The sequence below is a fragment of the Zalophus californianus genome, chromosome 3, assembly GCF_009762305.2.
Source record: "Zalophus californianus isolate mZalCal1 chromosome 3, mZalCal1.pri.v2, whole genome shotgun sequence".
NCBI lineage: Eukaryota > Metazoa > Chordata > Mammalia > Carnivora > Otariidae > Zalophus > Zalophus californianus.
This window is the reverse complement of record NC_045597.1, coordinates 13,936,294-13,954,214: the sequence shown is the minus strand read 5'-3', so window position 1 is coordinate 13,954,214 and position 17,921 is coordinate 13,936,294. Positions and strand designations below refer to the sequence as shown.

The window sequence follows — 17,921 nt, the reverse complement described above, 5'->3', positions numbered from 1 at the left end:
CCTCCCTCTCTGGCAGAGAGTCAGAACTCTGCTCTTTTGTCCTCATACTTTCTTGGCCTACAACTACAAGGCAAGGTCATTCAGGTCCCATTTTAGTCTCGGAAGTATCATCAATCTCTTTTTTTGGCTTCCATTCCAAACACAATTAGCCCAGAACTCTTTACTTTGGAAGATAAAACTCACCCTTTGAATCCAATTTAGCTTGGATCTTTGTGACCATATTCTATGCGCAGAACCCCGGAGGGCAGACAGTCATCTGCGCCTGACCCCAAACTGCAGGGAGCAGGTCAGGTATAAGAGAATGACAATACAGCTGAATAAGGGAAGGTAGTTTGAGGATAAAGGAAAATTATGCATGTTCCCAAACTAAGATCGTTTATCCAGGGTAATAGAAAGATTAAAAATTTGAGAGAGTGGGATTACGTGTCAGAGCAAGGTCCCTAAGAGAGCAGAAGAAGGACCAAAGATGCAGCAGAAGAATTAGTATCAGAAAGAGAACCGGTTTATTGTTCTGAACATGGGTGTGAAGAAGGAAAAGGAAAAAAAAAAAAAAAGATTCTACAGGGACAAGTTGAGACAGACATAAGGGAGGTTGAGGTGGCTTTTTTCCGGTGGGCAAAATCTTTGAAATAAGAAAGGAGAGAGACCGAGGGAAAGGAAACGGGTTTGTGTCCAGGGTTAGAACAACAAGAGCTATGGTATATAGGCTAACTAACCTGGCCACACTTTGGTGAGGGCCCCGGAGCTGGACTGGGCATTTGGGAGACGGGAGAGGAGAGTGACCCAACCTCCAGGTTTCCAGTGGACCTCGGGATGCTGCCCCCTGCTGTGCAGTCAGCATACGTGAGCAAGTTGAGCTCTCCAGTCAAACGGCTCATTCCTTATGCTATCGAAAGGCCCCAAAGAGGATGGCTCAGAAGGCAGGTGGTGAAGACAGCGCCATCATCCAGAAACGTCCATGTGCAGAGCCACTGCCTCCCCCCCACACCCCCCTGCATGCTTGGCACAGGTTCCCCACCAACGTCCTCATTTAGGTCTAATGTTCTAGAAGCACCTGAAAGTCACAAAGCATTCCCATGGTACTCATTCTTCTGTTTCAACCATCTATTCCAACCTTATTCTAAAACTGATTCTTAAAATTATTTTTTGCTGCCTAAACACAGAGAACACAAGCTTCATTTAAATAGAATAATGGTAAAGCTGCGTTTATTTATTTATTTATTTATTTGAGAGAGAGAATGAGAGAGAGAGAGAGCATGAGGGGGGGAGGGTCAGAGGGAGAAGCAGACTCCCCGCCGAGCAGGGAGCCCGATGTGGGACCCGATCCCGGGACTCCAGGATCATGACCTGAGCTGAAGGCAGTCGCTTAACCAACTGAGCCACCCAGGCGCCCGTAAAGCTGCGTTTTCACAGAAAAATGTCACCAGCTTATTCAGTGATTTTAAATTAGTTTACTAATCGTATCAACACATTGACTAAGGTTTTAGATATCCAGACTAGGCATTTTCTCAAATATTTATACTTAGTGATAATTAAGCACACACATAACTCAAAAATAGTCTTAGCTGTTATAATAAATAGATAACATATTTTCAAGAGAGTCACAAAAGAGAAAGGTATCTAAAGAGAACTGGTGTTTCCTGGGATAATTTTCCACAGAAATCCAAACACTGTTAGATTTTACTTAATACCCAATATATACATGACATTTCAAAGTACTTCTGTTCCCCCAAAAGAGGCCCCTCCTCCCTTTCCTGGGATGTGTTGACAATTACTAATACAACTTGATAATTTTTCTCAGTTCAGTATCAACTTCTAAAAATATCTACACCAATAAAGACAAAATGCCTCCAATACCTTGCAGGTATGTCAGTCATCTGCGTAGACATCTTTGAATTGTCTCAAGTGTATTGTATCAGTTGGCTTGAATCTAAACTGATGAAAGCCTAGCGAGAAACACAGTTTAATGATCTCAAGGCAAAGTTTGAAGGAAAAAAAAGTCTTAAAGACATGAAATGAAAACAAAGAGAATACTGAAAAAGAGACAAATAATGCCTTGGATAGTCTAAGGGTTAAATACGGACAGGCCCGAGTATGAAGGAGCACATGAAACCAAGGGCGAGAAGAGTGTCTTTCTTCAGTCTTGGCACCTAACTTAACTGGGGCAAGTGGGTGAACTTTCGATTTTATAAAACTCCTGAAACTCGTAGTTTTATTTATACAGAGTAAGTTGGTGAGACTAGATATCCTAGATTTTTCAAGATGTCCCTGAGTTCCAAAAGTTTCAATTCCACATGTGAATCCTCTCCTGATAGGTGTGTATCCCCTTCTTACATCGACCCTAGGGAAGATCTCAATAAATGGGTTGCACAGAATTCCTGGTGGCCCTGTCCTGGCTTTGGCACGTAATTACCTGAACATACAATATTTACTGAGAGCCATCGAGGGAGCTATTCTGGACTTCTGAGAAGTTCAAGTCTCAGCAGGCTCTTCTTGGTTGACTAGCTGAAGTATGTCAAGGGTTGTTTGAGTAACTGATTTTTTTTTGCTTGCTCTAGGTCCACACTTGCATTGCATCTCACCATCGAGCAGATGGCCTGCTGAAAGTTGTCACTGACCACCACGTACAGTAGTAGGTTACCGAAGGTGTTCAGGGCAGCCAAGGGTCTAGAAACGATGTAAGCTTCATGGATCTGATTCTCAACAGAGCAGCTGATTGAAAGCAGGCGAGATTCGATCCGGATGACCCTCAAGATGTGGAAGGGTAAAAAACATATATAAAACACGAGGAGTAGCAGGATGGTTAGCCTTCTAGCTTTCTGCTTCAGGCAGCTGTGATTGTGAGGGCCTTGGGTTAGGGTGTAGATGATCGTCGTATAGCAAAGTGTCACTATCACCAGGGGAAGGCAGAAAGTAGTGGCCGTCAAAATTAGATTGTACCATTTGATGGTGGCGAGGTCATCCGAACTGGTGAGGTCAAGGCAGGTAGATCTGTTGTTCCCGGTGGTTGAGGTGATCAGGAAGGTCATAGGAACAACGGCCACCAGTGAAATGATCCACACCGCAGCGCAGGCCACCACGGCCCATCGAGTTTTGTGGATGGAAAAGCAGCTCAGGGGGTGAATGATCACAAAGTACCGGAAGATGCTAAAGCAGGTGAGGCAGAGGATGCTGCTGTACAGGTTGAAATGGAATCCGAAGCGGATAAACTTGCACATGAAATCCCCAAAGATCCAGTTTTCGTCGCTGGCGTAGTAGTGAATCAGGAAAGGGAAGCTGGTCAGATAGAGCAGGTCTGTGCAAGCCAGGTTCAGCATGATGACGGTGCTGCCTTTCCAGGGCCGCATTTTGAAAATGTAAGTGGAAATTGCTACTGCATTCCCTGGAAAGCCCACCAGGAAGATGATGCTATAAATAACAGGGAGGTAGTGCCTCTTGAGTGGGATTTTTTCATCAGTGCAATTTCCGAATGGCGCTGCATAATCGGGGAAGTCAGAGGCATTTGCAAAACTGTCTGGTGGCTCATTCATGGCTGTCTTTCATCTTGCAGGAAAACAAGAGTTCGGCTTGGCAGTTCAAATCGGCTTCAAAATAACTCGCTGATAAAGGAAAACAGAAAACATTAATGATGGGGTAATGAAAACAATGATCTTCTTTTAAATGAAAATTGCTCTAAGATCCTAAATTCGCCACTTCTTTCTCTTTAATCTTCAAGAGACCCTGTGGAGAAGAGATTGAATTTCTAGGAAAACTATTGTGAGGCAAGACATCTAATAATAATATAAAAGTTAAATTACCACCAGAATGAAAATGAAGGGCTGGAAAAAACAACTGCGCTTAGCTGTGGAAAACAATTTGGCAAGGTTGCCGTTTGGGGAAGCCGTAGGGTGTCACCATTAGAGACTTCACCAAAGACCCGCCATTACTCAAGCGCGAGGCACTTCACCATCGTGTTACCTCTAAACCTCACAAGATACTGAGAAATGTTCCTTACTTTCTCTATTTTACAGAAGAAACAAACACTGAGGGAGGTTTCGCAACCTGTCCCTGGTAAGGCATCTAGGGGCAAAGCCGGGGTTCAGACCTGTGTTAGTCGGATTTAGAAGCCATCCTCTATTCTGCCTTACTTCACTGTGCTGTCTCTCCATCTGGATTCCCCCAAATACATGATGGAACATGAAATGGGAAGGCAGGAAAAGACAGAATACCGGCCATTTTTAAAATGTAGATTTCATGCCTTGCACCATCACCTGGATGGTAGATTTCATTTTCAAATGTCAGCTCTTCCAACCTATTTTACTAGCTAACATAATTTGTTCATGGGAGGGCATGTGTGTCTGCCAGGGGAAGAAGAGCAGCAGATTCATGCAGCGTTAAGAGCTTTGGGCTCTGTCGCCAGCCTGCCTGACCTTGATTCTCAGTTTAGCCGCTGAGAACTTGGATGTCCCTAAGCACCTTGCTGAAGCCCCCCAGGGCTAGGAGCAGTGGGATTTTCACTTCCTTCTTCTTACTTATCAGTGTTTTCTAAAATTTTGTCAGTGAATTTCTGCAATGAGAAAAGCATGAAGATTATTTAGAAGAAGAATTACTTACAATTAGCTTTTCATTCAGATGTAAATAGATGCTGGTAAAATGCATCCACTTACACATTTATGGAGTGCCCACTGTGTATTAATTAGGCACTCCGCCAGCTCTTAGAGATACAAAATGAATAACACACACAGATGTACAAGCCACTATCACAGTCTACTGGGGGAGATGGACATGGACATAATTTTAACGAAATATAACCCTACCACATGGAGCTCTCAATATATTTTTTTAAAAAGCAAGAAAAGCACTTGGAACACTACTGGGCGTGTGATAAGTGCTCAATAGATGTCGGGTAGTTGTTAATCACTAAGTCCTTTGATAGATGAACGGCACGAAGCTACCGAGATCACAAAGAAGGACGGGAATACCTACCTGGAGAACGGGGGAGGACACTAGAGGAAGGTCATTAGGAAGGAACATTTCAGCTGGAGGTAGCAATAGGAAGGGAAAGGCATTCCAGACAAAGGGAATAACGTGTGCAAAGCCACTGACATAGGAAGACTTCAGAAGGTTCAGGGGAGCTCTAAGTAGCTCAGTGTAGCGGCTACGTTAGGGAGCAGTGGGAGATGCAGCTGGAAAGAAAAAGTAGCTGATAATGAAAATAATAGCGCTTCCTGTGGACAAAGCTCTACTACTCTAAGTGTCTTACGTGTATAAATTCATTCAATCCTCACAGCAACCTGACGGGGTAGTTCTGTGATCACTCCCATTTTACAGAGGAAACTGAGGCATGAAGAAGCAGTGATTTGCTCAAGGTCACCCTGCTAGTCAGGAGTGAACCAAGATACAGACTAGGGCAGTCTGTGTGCAGAGCAAGGCTGCCCCTCACAATACATAGGCAAGAATTGAACTAAGTGCCCTAAAATAACAAGGCTGAATTAGACTTTATCCCAGAAGGGCTAAGTAAATCAAACATCATAAATTGTGTGATGCAGGGCTAAATTGTCAATGATAATGGTACTCAGCTGTTTGGGTTGAGAGAGGTTAAATAAGTTGATACGTTAATGTACATAAAGTGTTTTGAAGGATGCCTGGCACATACTAACTGCTATATCATTGTCTGCCATCATTATTACTATTACCTGGTATCAAAATCTACACTTTCACGCTTTCCCTCAGTGTAGTAAAGAGGTATATTTCAGACTGTCCCAACTTAACTAATCTGAAACTGATAGAATCTTCCCCTGTTCATTGGCCTTGAACATACTCCTCCAGCTCACACTTCCGGTGCAGATCAGGATGCCTTTAAACATTTATGACTTTTATTCCATATGAATTGGGGAAAGACTAGCCTAAGGATGTGAAACATGCCACCGGGCAGCCATTAGGATCGTCCGGGGGAGAGGCCAGTACTCATTGGGATGTGTATTACAGACGGAAAGCAAATGTTTCTCTCCTTGTCAAGTTAATTTACTCTCACTGGACACAATATTCCTCGAACTATTACCTACACAGTACGGGAGGTAATAGGAGTCAGGTCCTGCTGACCAGCAAGGGTGCTCTGAGCCCAGGAAACTGCAGCGGAGAGCTTTTTCCTCGGCCAGATTCTTTAAATGGGCTCATGGGCAGGTATTTAAACCCGAAAGCAAGGGGTCATGGTCAAAGAGTCCCTGAGGCAGCACTTCCAGAAGTCACTTTTTAATAAGTGCTGATTCAAGGCCACACTGTTTGTCTGTCAACTCCCTGAAAGCAGAAACATAGAATCACCTCATACCCCAAGGGCCGACTCGGAGAAAGTGCTCAGTATATACTTGCTTAAAAAAAAAAAAAAAGAACTCAGCAACATCAGCAGAATTTTACCTTAGGCTGAAGGGTTAATGAAGTGGCAAATATTATTTTTTAAAAAGTTTGCTTCTTTAACCACTTTTAAAGCAAGAAGCACAATTATAATTTCTGTTATTGCCAAATAGCCCCCTGGCCCTGGTATGGGGCCATTTTTAATAATAATCATATCAGGAAAAGACAGGTTGTAGGTAGAAATAACCACCTTACTGTTTTGAAAAACAACAGTTCAACTGGGGATTTAATGAAGACCGACTGACCCATTGTAAGGGAGAAGGGGTTGGCTAAGAAATTTAACCCCTCTTCCATAAGCTTCAGCAAAAGAATGGTTGAGTTTACAAAATATGGGTCAACTTTAGAGCAATGGATAGAACTGGGCAGGGATGTGAGTGAAGTAGAATGAGGCAGGTTCCAGAGTCCTGTGAAATTCACTACCACCACCCAGATGTCCACAAAGGACTCATTTGCATTCAAAAGGACAGTAAAGAAAAATGTGATGTGTCCCCTATTTGTTGCTACAACAGTGGATCTCAATCATAGGGAGGTTATAGACCACCTAGAACTAACCGACTCTTCATAAACTAGCAAAAATGATCTATTAAGTTTCAACATAACGAGATACATATATTTGAACTAAACTAGATAACACACAAATAAAAGCAAGCGCCAATGATTTGGGATATTTTTATAAGGAAAAAACCACATCATTTGGCTTTATCTTTTTCTCTGAAATTGGGAAAAGAATGTGATTATTTGAGGCTAGTTGCAGGACATCAGTGTTTTGGAAACACACAGCTTGGGGACCGCTATCCTAAATGCCAACTTGCCCATGAACCTCACAGACTGGGATACCAAGCTTCTGCAGATAGGGAAGATACGAACAGAAATAGCATCTATTCAAGTAGCAGCATATACTACGGTATGTCCATGGCACACTCTTGCCCATTTGGTGGGAACAAGTAGGATTAATGATGAAATGCGATTTTTCTAGGGTATCTGTTAATTTTGTAGTAAGCTCCAAACCCAACTTCCCAGACCCCACCCTGTCAGTGTTCTCTTCCCTCTGGACTCACACCCTAGGTTTTTCTGGTGCTATTCCAAGGCTGAGTTAACATTCATTCTTTCCTCTTCTCAAGCTGCCATGGACCAGGGACATAGAAACTTGTAACCCTGCACCTCTCACATTCCTTCAGAGTCCCCGGAAACTGCAGCTCAGGCTGCGATTGGTTATCAAGAAGAACCGTAGATAGACATTTCATTCACAAAGATCCATCTTCGTTTCCTCCTCTACATATCTGTAAACTGATTCGATTTCGTACTAGTGGAAGACAGACCAATTCTTACTCCAGGCAAATTTGAGAGGCGCATGAATGTTGTCCTCCCAGAATTCGAAGGAATTCCTCTCCCTAACCCTTCCCTCAATCCCAGTTTTCAAATAAGAATCTGCCACTCAGTCACCCTAAAGACTGTTAGTACTTGCCATGTTGATGGGACCCAAAGCTATGGTTTTAGCTATTTGATCTTTAAATAAAGTCTATGGAAGCCCTCCTGGGAAAAATACATGTACGGGCACACAGAAATTTTACATACCATTTGGAGATTTAGAGACAGTACTAAACTTGTTCATTAAATCCATAGTGACAAAACAAGACAAAAGAAAGAAAGAAAGAAAGAAAGAAAGAAAGAAAGAAAGAAAGAAAGAAAGAAAGAAAGAAAGAAAAAGAAAAAGAAAGAGAGAAAGAGAGAAAGAAAGAAAGAAAGAGAGAAAGAGAGAAAGAGAGAAAGAAAGAGAAAGAAAGAAAGAAAGAAAGAAAGAAAGAAAGAAAGAAAGAAAGAAAGAAAGAAAGAAAGAAAGAAAGAGAAAGAAAGAAAGAAAGGAAGGAAGGAAGGAAGGAAGGAAGGAAGGAAGGAAGGAAGGAAAGAAAGAAAGAAAGAAAGAAAGAGAAAGAAAGAAAGAAAGAAAGAAAGAAAGAAAGAAAGAAAGAAAGAAAGAAAGAAAGAAAGAAAGAAAAAGGCATGGGGGGGTGTTCCTTTACTTGTTGGGAAGACTGTGGGGCAGTGTCTTTGGACCTTTGCTAACACCAGGAAGATGCAGTAAGAGCTAAGAATGTATCCAGAAGTCAGAATCAATAGTGTCAGAGATGAATGCTGCCTGTCCCCAAAGTACCCCCACCCCCCAAAGACACCCATGCTTGGTCCTGAAAAAGGCACAAGATGGGATTGACAGTCCGGAACTTTTTCAGGCCTCCCTGAGATAAACCTCTGGCCATCTTAGGCTCTCCTTTTCCCTGCGGGGATGCGGGGTATTCCTGCTGCCTCCGAGAGAACCAGGGGCCCCTGATCTGTCCGCGCCCCTATCCTGCCGCAGAGACGTGCCCGGGGCTCTGCTGCCCAGGCTCAGGGCGCCCCGCGTCCCTCCCGGATCAGCGCCGGATCCCCGCACCCGGCCCCCGCCGGCCCTCCCGCAGCTCCCGGATCCGATCTCCGCTCACCTGGCGCCTGGTGCGCGGCCCCCGTGTGCCCCGCGTGGCCGTCGGAGCGCGGCTGCGCGCTGGCGGCGGGACAGTCGGAGCCGAGGCCGCGCGCACCGCCCCTGCCCCTCCCACCCCTCTGAGCCCTGCGGCAGGTGCATGCTCCTGGTCCCGCCCCCGCAGACAGCCGGCGGCATCCTCCCTCGCCCGCTTTGGAGGCCGACCAGGGGCAGCAACTTCCACTCCGGGAGAGCTCTGGACATCCTCCATGCCGGCTGGTCGCGAGCCTGCACAAAGCGAGTATTTGCAGAGGTGGGCTCTTGCCCCAGGAGGGTTGGGGTCCTCTTGCCTGGCTCCAGAACTATCGGCACCATCGCCTGCTTGCCCACAGTTCAGGGCCTTTTATCTAGCTTGGAGTGGAAGCGACTTCAATCTGACCCTCTAAATTAAAGACTTCCACTGAAGTGTCTTTTCACTGTATCCAATTACAGGCCTGTCCTCCACCACTCTGCAAAGTCGTTTAAAAATAGTTTGTAACTGTGTAAGAAGAGCATTTGTCTGGATCTCCAGATGTAGGTCGAAGCCCTCTTGCCATGGGACTTGGGAACAGCCTCTTCCCTGCTCTGAAACTCAGCCGCATCATCCAAGATAACAGGGCTCTGAGTCATTGGACTCTACGGTCTCTTCCAGCAGTAAAGAAGACTTCCGTGTATTGCTGAAAAGGAGATGAGTGGAGAAAGTGCCTTTCATGCTCTGTTGTGAAAGAGCATAGAATGCCCCTCTGCATTTCCATGTTGGTGGACAGTATCACAACCAGTCCATCCTGTGGACATGCAGGCCTGCTTGAGCAAGAATGGCAAACCAGGCATTCCAGAGCCCAAGTGAGAAGACTCTCCCCTAGCTGATGGTTGGGACAGTAGGTTTTTAAATTTTATGCTTATTATTATTATTATTTGGGTCCCAGCCTTTCCAGGGAAATACCTTGCATTAGGAGAAAAATTATTCTCCAGTTTTACTGTTTTTAATCACTTCCTCAATCTCTCATTTGGAACTATTTGACCCTATTTTGTGCCAATCCACCCACACATTCATTCATCAGACACTTGCTGCTTGGTTATTCTATATAATCAAGGCACTGAGGAGATAAGGAGGAATAAGACATGATCTCTAACTTCTAGGAACACATGTCCTAGAAAAAAATAAACGATTAATGTAAAAAGTGATTAATGTTGACACTGGTAAATTAGGGTGCTAGAACGTGCATAATCCAGGCATAAGAGAAGGAGAGATCAGAAAAAGCTTCCTGGAGTAAAAAGACATTTGAACATTTTTCCATGATGAGCAGGATTTCCAGGTAAAGAGGAAAATGGCTGAAAGAGATTATTGAAAGTGTTAAGTCCTAAAATCTTAAATGTGCAAGGAACATTTTAAATTATCCAGTTCTGGGAATATAAAATGGTGCAGCCACTATAAAAAACAGTATAATGGTTCCTCAAAAAATTAAAAATAAAATTACCATGTGATCCAGTAATTCTACTTCTGGGTAAATACCCCAAAGAATTGAAAGTAGAGATTCAAAGAGATATTTCTACACCTATGTTCATAGCAACATTATTCACAATAACCAAAATGTGGAAGCAACCCAAATGTGGTCTGTACAGATAATGGAATATAATTCAGCTTTAGAAAGGAAGGAGCTTCTGACACAGGCTGCGACATACATGGATGAACCTTGAGGACATGATGGTAAGTGAAAAAAAGCCAATCACAAAAGGATAAATACTGTGTGGTTTTGCTTGTATGAGATCCTTAGACTAGTCACATTCATGGAGACAGAAAATAGCCATCACTTTATCAGAAAACAGTATCCCATAACCTAACACTCTAAATCTATTTTTAAAAATTTTTTTTAAAAGATTTTATTTATTTATTTATTTGACCCAGAGAGAGCTAGAGAGAGAAAGAGACAGAGAGCAAGCACAAGCAGGGGGAGCAGCAGGCAGGAAAGAAGCAGGCTCCCCGCTGAGCAAGGAGCAAGGAGCGACATGGGGCTCAATCCCAGGACCCTGGGATCATGACCTGAGCCAAAGGCAGACGCTTAACGACTGAGCCACCCAGGCACCCCATAACCTGACACTCTAAATTGGTCCATCAACAAGTTGATTATTATGAGCTGTCTTTTCTTTTAATATTTACCTGTAAATACAACTTCTTACTACAATTCAAAATTATCACCTATAAGGTAGGCATTTGCAGGAAAAAAATACTAACCAATATAGATCTTAATCATTCTCCGAATAAAAAGAATGACAATTTACATATCTTTAAAACAACTTGCATTAGAAAATGATGTCACTAATTTAGACCATGTTTAAGCTTCAAATTTAGGTCTTTTAGTAACCCAAGTCAAAGACATAGAGGGTGAAATTCAACTTCCATTTAAAATTGGTCTCTTGCCCAGATTCAGAAATGCACTTTCTTCTTTTAAATAAGCACTTGATAGAACAGGATTCCAGCACTTACGTTCACGGCTCTGTGAGCAAGACAGGTGCCACCAGCAATGTGCTGCAATCGATCCTTCGAAGCAGAGGATGGGACTTAGCTTCATGAAGATCTGGATACCCAGAATGTCTCCAGTTAAGAAACACTGACATCTTGGGGCTCCTGGGTGGCTCAGTTGGTTAAGCAGCTGCCTTTGGCTCAGGTCATGATCCCGGGGTCCTGGGATCGAGTCCTGCATCTGGCTCTCTGCTCAGCGGGGAGCCTGCTTCTCCTTCTCCTTCTGCCTTCTGGTGCTCTCTTTCTCTCTGTCAAATAAATAAAATAAATAAAATCTTGAAAAAAAAGAAAAGAAGCACTGACATCTTAAAGGCCCATGCTCCAAAAAGCTCTGAGAAACTCTGTGGAGAAGGCAGATTCAAGTAGCATTCTCCAAAGAGCCATTAATTACTGAGTTGGGGGCTGGCAGGGGGAAGGAGTAACACATGAGTTCTCGTCTTAGCTCTTACTCAGTTGAGTGAGAAAGGGACAAATGGTTGGTGACAATAGAGACCATCCCGTTTCTTTCTCCCCTGGTTATCCTGATCCAAACATCAATGATCATGTTTCCAGATAGTGTTTCAACTATGGTTGAATGTATCATTCCTGACCATTTGTATTAACCATGTGTTTTCTTTTCCATAGTCTGATGCTTTGACATTTGGGGCTTTGCTGACCTGAGAGACCGTCTCTCAGGGTTAGCCAATTTCTGGAGAGAGTAAACTCACCAGAGAGTGTACTTTCAAATGCACACCAGTCAGCCCAGAGCTCATAACACCAACCACCTCCTTTAGCAGGCTCTCACGCTCTGGGCCACTATCCCTCTGCTCCAATCATCCCAAAACAGGCACCAGACAAAGAGGGACAGCCCCTATGCTTCAGAGCCTGCTGAAATTATTCCAACTAGCCAGTCCTAAGTCCGCTTCCTCTGCCTTGCCTGTTCCTTCCCATGAGAAACTACAATAAAGTTCCCTCTCTCCTTCTGTCTCTTGGCCAACCCCAGCACTTGCCTGCGTGTCCTAACCCCTGGTGTGGCCTCCTCCCTCCTCTTGGGATCTGTGAGCATAACACACTATCTTCTCAATCATCTCCTGATCTATTGACCTTGCCATACCTGAATAATAACAAACCTTTATAGCCTTGTCAGACTTTTTTGTAACTTCAGCCACAATATATCTCTTGGTATGATAGCAGTATTCTCATGAGATTGTCTTGATTTAAAAAAAAAAAAAAAATGGTTACCTTGTTTTCTAATGCCTTTAAAATGGATTGCTCGGTGAAAATGCACTGTTTAAAAAAAGCAAGGTTTTGACCCACGCTCTCCTAGGCAACAAATTCAATTTTTGAGATGCCTTCTAGATTCTTGCAATATTTCTCTGATGAAGAAGACTTTATGTTATAGTGGACAGAACCCCAGAAGTTCGAAGCCTGAATTTTAGTGTTTAGAAAGCAACTCAGTTAGCTGGGAAAAGAAATTCCCTTTTTAGGCTTCCATCTAGGAAAAGCAGAGACTGGACCAGACACTTTCTATGGCTAGTTCCCGATTAAACGGATTTTAGTCGTGAAAACCTAGGAAAAGCTCAGAGCTTTGTTTCTTAGAAAAGTAGGTATGTTATTGCTATGCCAACACGAGTCATCTGCTGTGCTTCTATGTGAACGTCGTTTGATGATTTTTACGTTTTCAAATGATGTTTTGTTGTAAACACTTCTTTGAAAAAGAGGCTTTTCTGGGAAGTATGTGACTGTTGGGAAAGAGATCGATTAGACTGACTATCTTTAGATCCAATTCCAGTAGAATCTGGAAGATGAGTAGCTGCATAACAGAGTGCTCTGGGGGGATAAAGAGTCAGGCAGTTAGTACAGCTCTACTGTTGAGCCAGAGAGAAGGATAGGATTGCCACTCTGTTCAGGAGGAGTTTTAATGTGAGGTATGGTGACCAGTGGAAGCAGGGAGAAATGGAGATTGGAGACAAAGAAAAGGTGGTATAGCAAAGTCAGAGAAGAAGCAACGGCATCATCAAGAATTGAGCCCTTTCCCTCTCCTGAGCCCCGTATCCCATCTTCCTGACCATACTGACTCCTCTATGACCCAGAAAGACATTACAAGACTTAGAGATAAGACAAGGCCTAATAAAACACTAACTACTTTATGAGTCTCTTTGCCCAGAAGTACTTTTTTTTTTTTTTCTGGATACTTGCTGTACTTGTAGTCTGTACCATATTATCCAGCATTTATTCATTTTTAAACTCATTTTTAAATTGTTTACTAAGTTTAATAAACTGTAATTGTTTTATTAACTTGAGTCTTGCCTAAGTCAACAGGATTGTCTCCATGTTGTTGGAGGGGACTTTATAGTCTCCTCCTTGGATCTTAAACAGCATGTTACACAGATACATAGCAAGCAATAACAATTGCCTATTGTTTTGGTTATTACTATAACCACGAATCTGATTCCTCATTTGACCTTGATCAACACTAAGTTCTTTAGGTTTCTAGTTACAAGTTGAGACCAAACAGTTTCCCACTGGTGTCCGGTCAATCAGTTGAGCATATGAAAACAACAGAGGGAGAGAGTGGCCAAGAATTGAACAGAATGCAAACTAAGCTGAAAGATTGAATGGGGCGATGAGGAACTCACCGGGGACCGGAGAACCACTGTAGTCACATGCCAGGGGGTGCCCCTGGTTTGTGCAATGCGCAGAAGAGTAGAACAGGAGGAGAGAAATAAGAGTGGAGTTTGAAGACTGACATGTTTAAAGGAGAAGTCTTTATTTATTCTTTCTTTAGGCTAAAGGTAACCTAAGCATTAGTGTAGACTGAGGAAAATTTAAAAAGCCAAAGGAGAAGAAAAGTTTGGAGAAAGATAATTAACGGATAAGAGATATAATCACGATGGGGAGGTATTTCTCAGCAAATAATAAGTGTGTTTGAATCCTGGCTCCTACCCTTACAAGCTGCATAACTTCTCTCTTTAACCCTCATTTTGTTCATTTTGCCAAACTGGAATAACATGATTGTTGTAAGACCTAAATGAGATAATAGATAGAAGTCATTAGCACAGCGTAAGCTTTCATAAAATAGTAGCTATTATTAAGTCAGGAGCACAGATAGAAAGGAGAAAGGCCACCCATTCCTCTGAGATGGAAAAGGGGGATAGGGGAAGATCTGCATGAACTTGAGGTGGAATTCCATCATTTCTGAGTCCAGGGATTCTCAACTATGGCGGAATATCAGAATCGAGGGGGGAGCTTTCAGAAATACTAGAATGCCAGCATTCAGAAATGCTTTCCTCCTACCCCAGACCAATTAAATCAGACACTCTGAAGGTGGGCATGACTATTGGTATTTTTTTAAAAGCTCTCCAGGTTCACCATACAAAGTTGAAAACGATTAGGATAAATTTCGTTTCTCGAGTTTGACTATACATTTTTGAAGTAAATATTTCAAAAATTTTAAAGAATGTTGATGGCAGCCATGGAAGAATCTCAGAAACACTGCGTTGAGGGGCGCCTGGGTGGCTCCGCCAGTTAGGTGTCTGCCTTTGGCTCAGGTCATGATCTAGGGGTCCTGGGATCGAGCCCTGTGTGGGGTTCCCTGCTCAGCGGGGAGTCTGCTTCTCCCTCTCTCTCTCTCTGCTCCTCTTCCATCCCCCCCCACTCATGTTCTCTCTCTCTCTCTCAAATAAATAAATAAATCTTTAAAAACAAAAAACAACAAAAAAAATTATATCGAGCAAAAGAAGCCAGAAACAAAGAGACTCACTTTGTATGATACCATTGTGATGCCACTGAGATCAAGCAGAAAAAAAAAAAAAAAAAAAAAATCTATGAGGATAAGAGTTAGAATAGTGTTTGCTTCTGGGAGGGGAGAAGCGTTGGCCAGAATGGACAATCGAAAACCTTCTAGGTTGATGTAAATGTCCTGTATCTTGACTTGGGTGTTGGTTACTGAGCTAAATACGTTTGCTCAAACTCATTGAACTGTATACTTAAAATCTGTGAATTTTACTGCATGTATTTATACCTATATATCTAACTACACAAGCATTGGGGAGCCATTAAGAATGGTTGAGTAGGGAAGCGTAAAGCATAATAAAAGTTATTTTAAATGTGTTTAGCACCTTATTATCCACTAGTTTTTCTGTTGAGCAGGCATTTAGTTCAAATCCTTATCAGTAAGTTTCTACTACGTAAAAGGGATGTCCCAGGAAACTGTTGGGAGAAAGGAACCACCTTACTGTTTTCAGTTTAGAGATTTAATCTTTCATATGCTTATATTATTTAGATATCCTCGTATATAGTATATATTATATGTTGGTTATTTGTTCAGCTTTTCATCTTCTGGCGTTTCCATCAGTGGTTAAGATTTTAGTTCCTCGTTTTGTTCCTTGGACCTTTGAAAGGATGGAAAGAACGTTGGGGCAGAATCATGTGGTTTCTTAAGCTATCGTCTTGTTTTATGAAAGATAAGTAGATTCAGGGGCCAGTGCCAAGTCTCTTGCCAAGAAGAGGAAACTTAAGGATACCAGCATAGCGCACAAACACGATCTTTGTCTTTACATCTAAGAAGGAACGCCCCACCCACCCACCTGTGCACACACACCCAGAGACTCAGCATATAGAACTCCCCTCACGCTCTGTCCTTCCCCAAGGCCCCCACAACACAACGTGTGGCTTTTGTGAATCCCAGTTGCACTACTAACAACCAGCGCAAGATGGTCAGTGTGAAGCAAGTAGCAGAAATTGGTCCCAGCACTGCTTTACCTTCTGTAGTCCCCACCTTTTCCCCTTTGCCCTGTGTATGGAACACTAATCACACTTACACCCTAAAGGAAGTTTAGAGATTCAAATTCTTTTTGTTTGTTTGCGTGTTCTATAGCAGCCAATGGTGATTGCATTAACTTCACCCCACACTAAAAAAAAATAATTCGTTACCAGAGATTCCATTCCCTTCCTACCTCCGTTCATATTTCTCCTGTCTCACTAGACTCTTTAGGGAACATTAGGCCACCATGAGCTGTTGAAATTCATCTCGCTCCGGGCTAGTGTCATGTCACTTTTCCCTCCCAGCAACCACGCTGAGCAACATCATCTTATTTTCTTTGTCAGGCTTCTGCGTTTGAATTAAAATGCACACAGAACAGGCTTCCATCATTTCTTTATTACAGCATTTTCAATTTCTTCCTTTTGACCTTTTGATATTGCTTTCATGATTATTTTTTTCTAGGGCCCTGTTGACACAACAGACCGCTGGACTAACCTATTAACCTTTTGAAAAATCAAAGTTGAAATCTGATTTGAGTGAGAAACCCAAAATAGTTTTCAACTAGCCTGGGCTTTATGAACAATAAGCCAGACACGTTCATCTCCGTGGTGAACGCGCTCTGCACGTGGAGAAGCTGCCCAGCAAGAGGAGTTTAAAATGAAATGGGATGTAAAGATAGCATCGGGTTTAATCTTAGAGTGGCTCATCTTAGTCCTCACTTTTAGCAAAAAAGAAAAACACACGTGATTTAACTCAAGAAGTGTTTCTTCCTTTCTCCGACTTTGCGTAGACAGTCCTCGGGAGTCTCTGCCCCGTCCACCATGCGCACGGATGTACGATTGCCACGTGAAATCAGTAAGCTCTTTCTGTTTCCTCCCTTCCAAATTATACAGACTGATATTTCATGAAATTGGGGGGAAAATTTTTTGAATCCCCTTTCATTGTAAAGCCTGCTTTAACCCCAATTGTGAGTTTAACTGTATCTGGACTTTTGTGACATTCTCGCAGCTGCCCAGTGATAGTCGATGAGACAGGCATGCCCCGTTTGGTTAAAGGTCTCCACTTTGAGAACAGATGCCTCACTCATCTCTATCCCATCTTCAAAAGCGGTCTGTGCCTGGCCTTTGCCAACCCCTCTCACCCCCTGTCCACGTGAAACATACCGATCACTGGTCCTGTGTGGTTTTACATGGCTTTTGAGTCTCCAGGGCAGACCTTTCTGTTTTACTATATTTTTAACTAGGGGCAAAGGGATCACCAGAATCTTAAAGTGATATTCTTTGAATAGATACACCCATATTTGGTGATTTTATTGCATATTTATTTGAAAAGGAAATAATGCCACTCCCTTCACTCATAATTGCTTTCAAACCTGCTTTTTTGCTTTATTTAGGGTTTGTTCATTCTGCAGTGACGCCATCTGGGCGGGGCGGGGGGTGGGGCTAGGAGCCCGTGAAGCTCCAGGCCAGAGCCAGAAGCCTCCCCTGCTGAGAAGCAACCTTGCAGAGCAATTATGACCAAAGAGCAACTCCAGGGAAGCCTTCTTATCATCTGTGCACCTTGTGGCTTCAGCCACTTGCCCTCTGAAGGCTGAGCTTTTGAGCGCTGTTCCTTCCTGACATTGTCGCCTGAAGGGGACATTGACAGCAGGCTCTTTTTTTTTTTGCATGACAGACCTGTGCACTTATGAGGCCTTGAGCAGGGTCAGCTATATCATTTGCAGGGTCCGTTACAGAATGAAAATGTGGGGCTTCCTGTAGGAGAGTGCTCAC

General features: G+C 43.0%; 1 protein-coding gene across 1 annotated transcript; it reads right to left on the bottom strand.

Annotated features, from left to right (window-relative positions):
• Positions 1-2,515: 2,515 nt before the first annotated feature.
• Positions 2,516-3,530, bottom strand: OXGR1 (oxoglutarate receptor 1). The gene is given in 2 exon segments (XM_027591383.1): positions 2,516-2,545; positions 2,547-3,530. Coding segments are annotated over 2 exon segments (1,014 nt in total).
• Between the last annotated feature and the right edge of the window lie 14,391 nt (positions 3,531-17,921).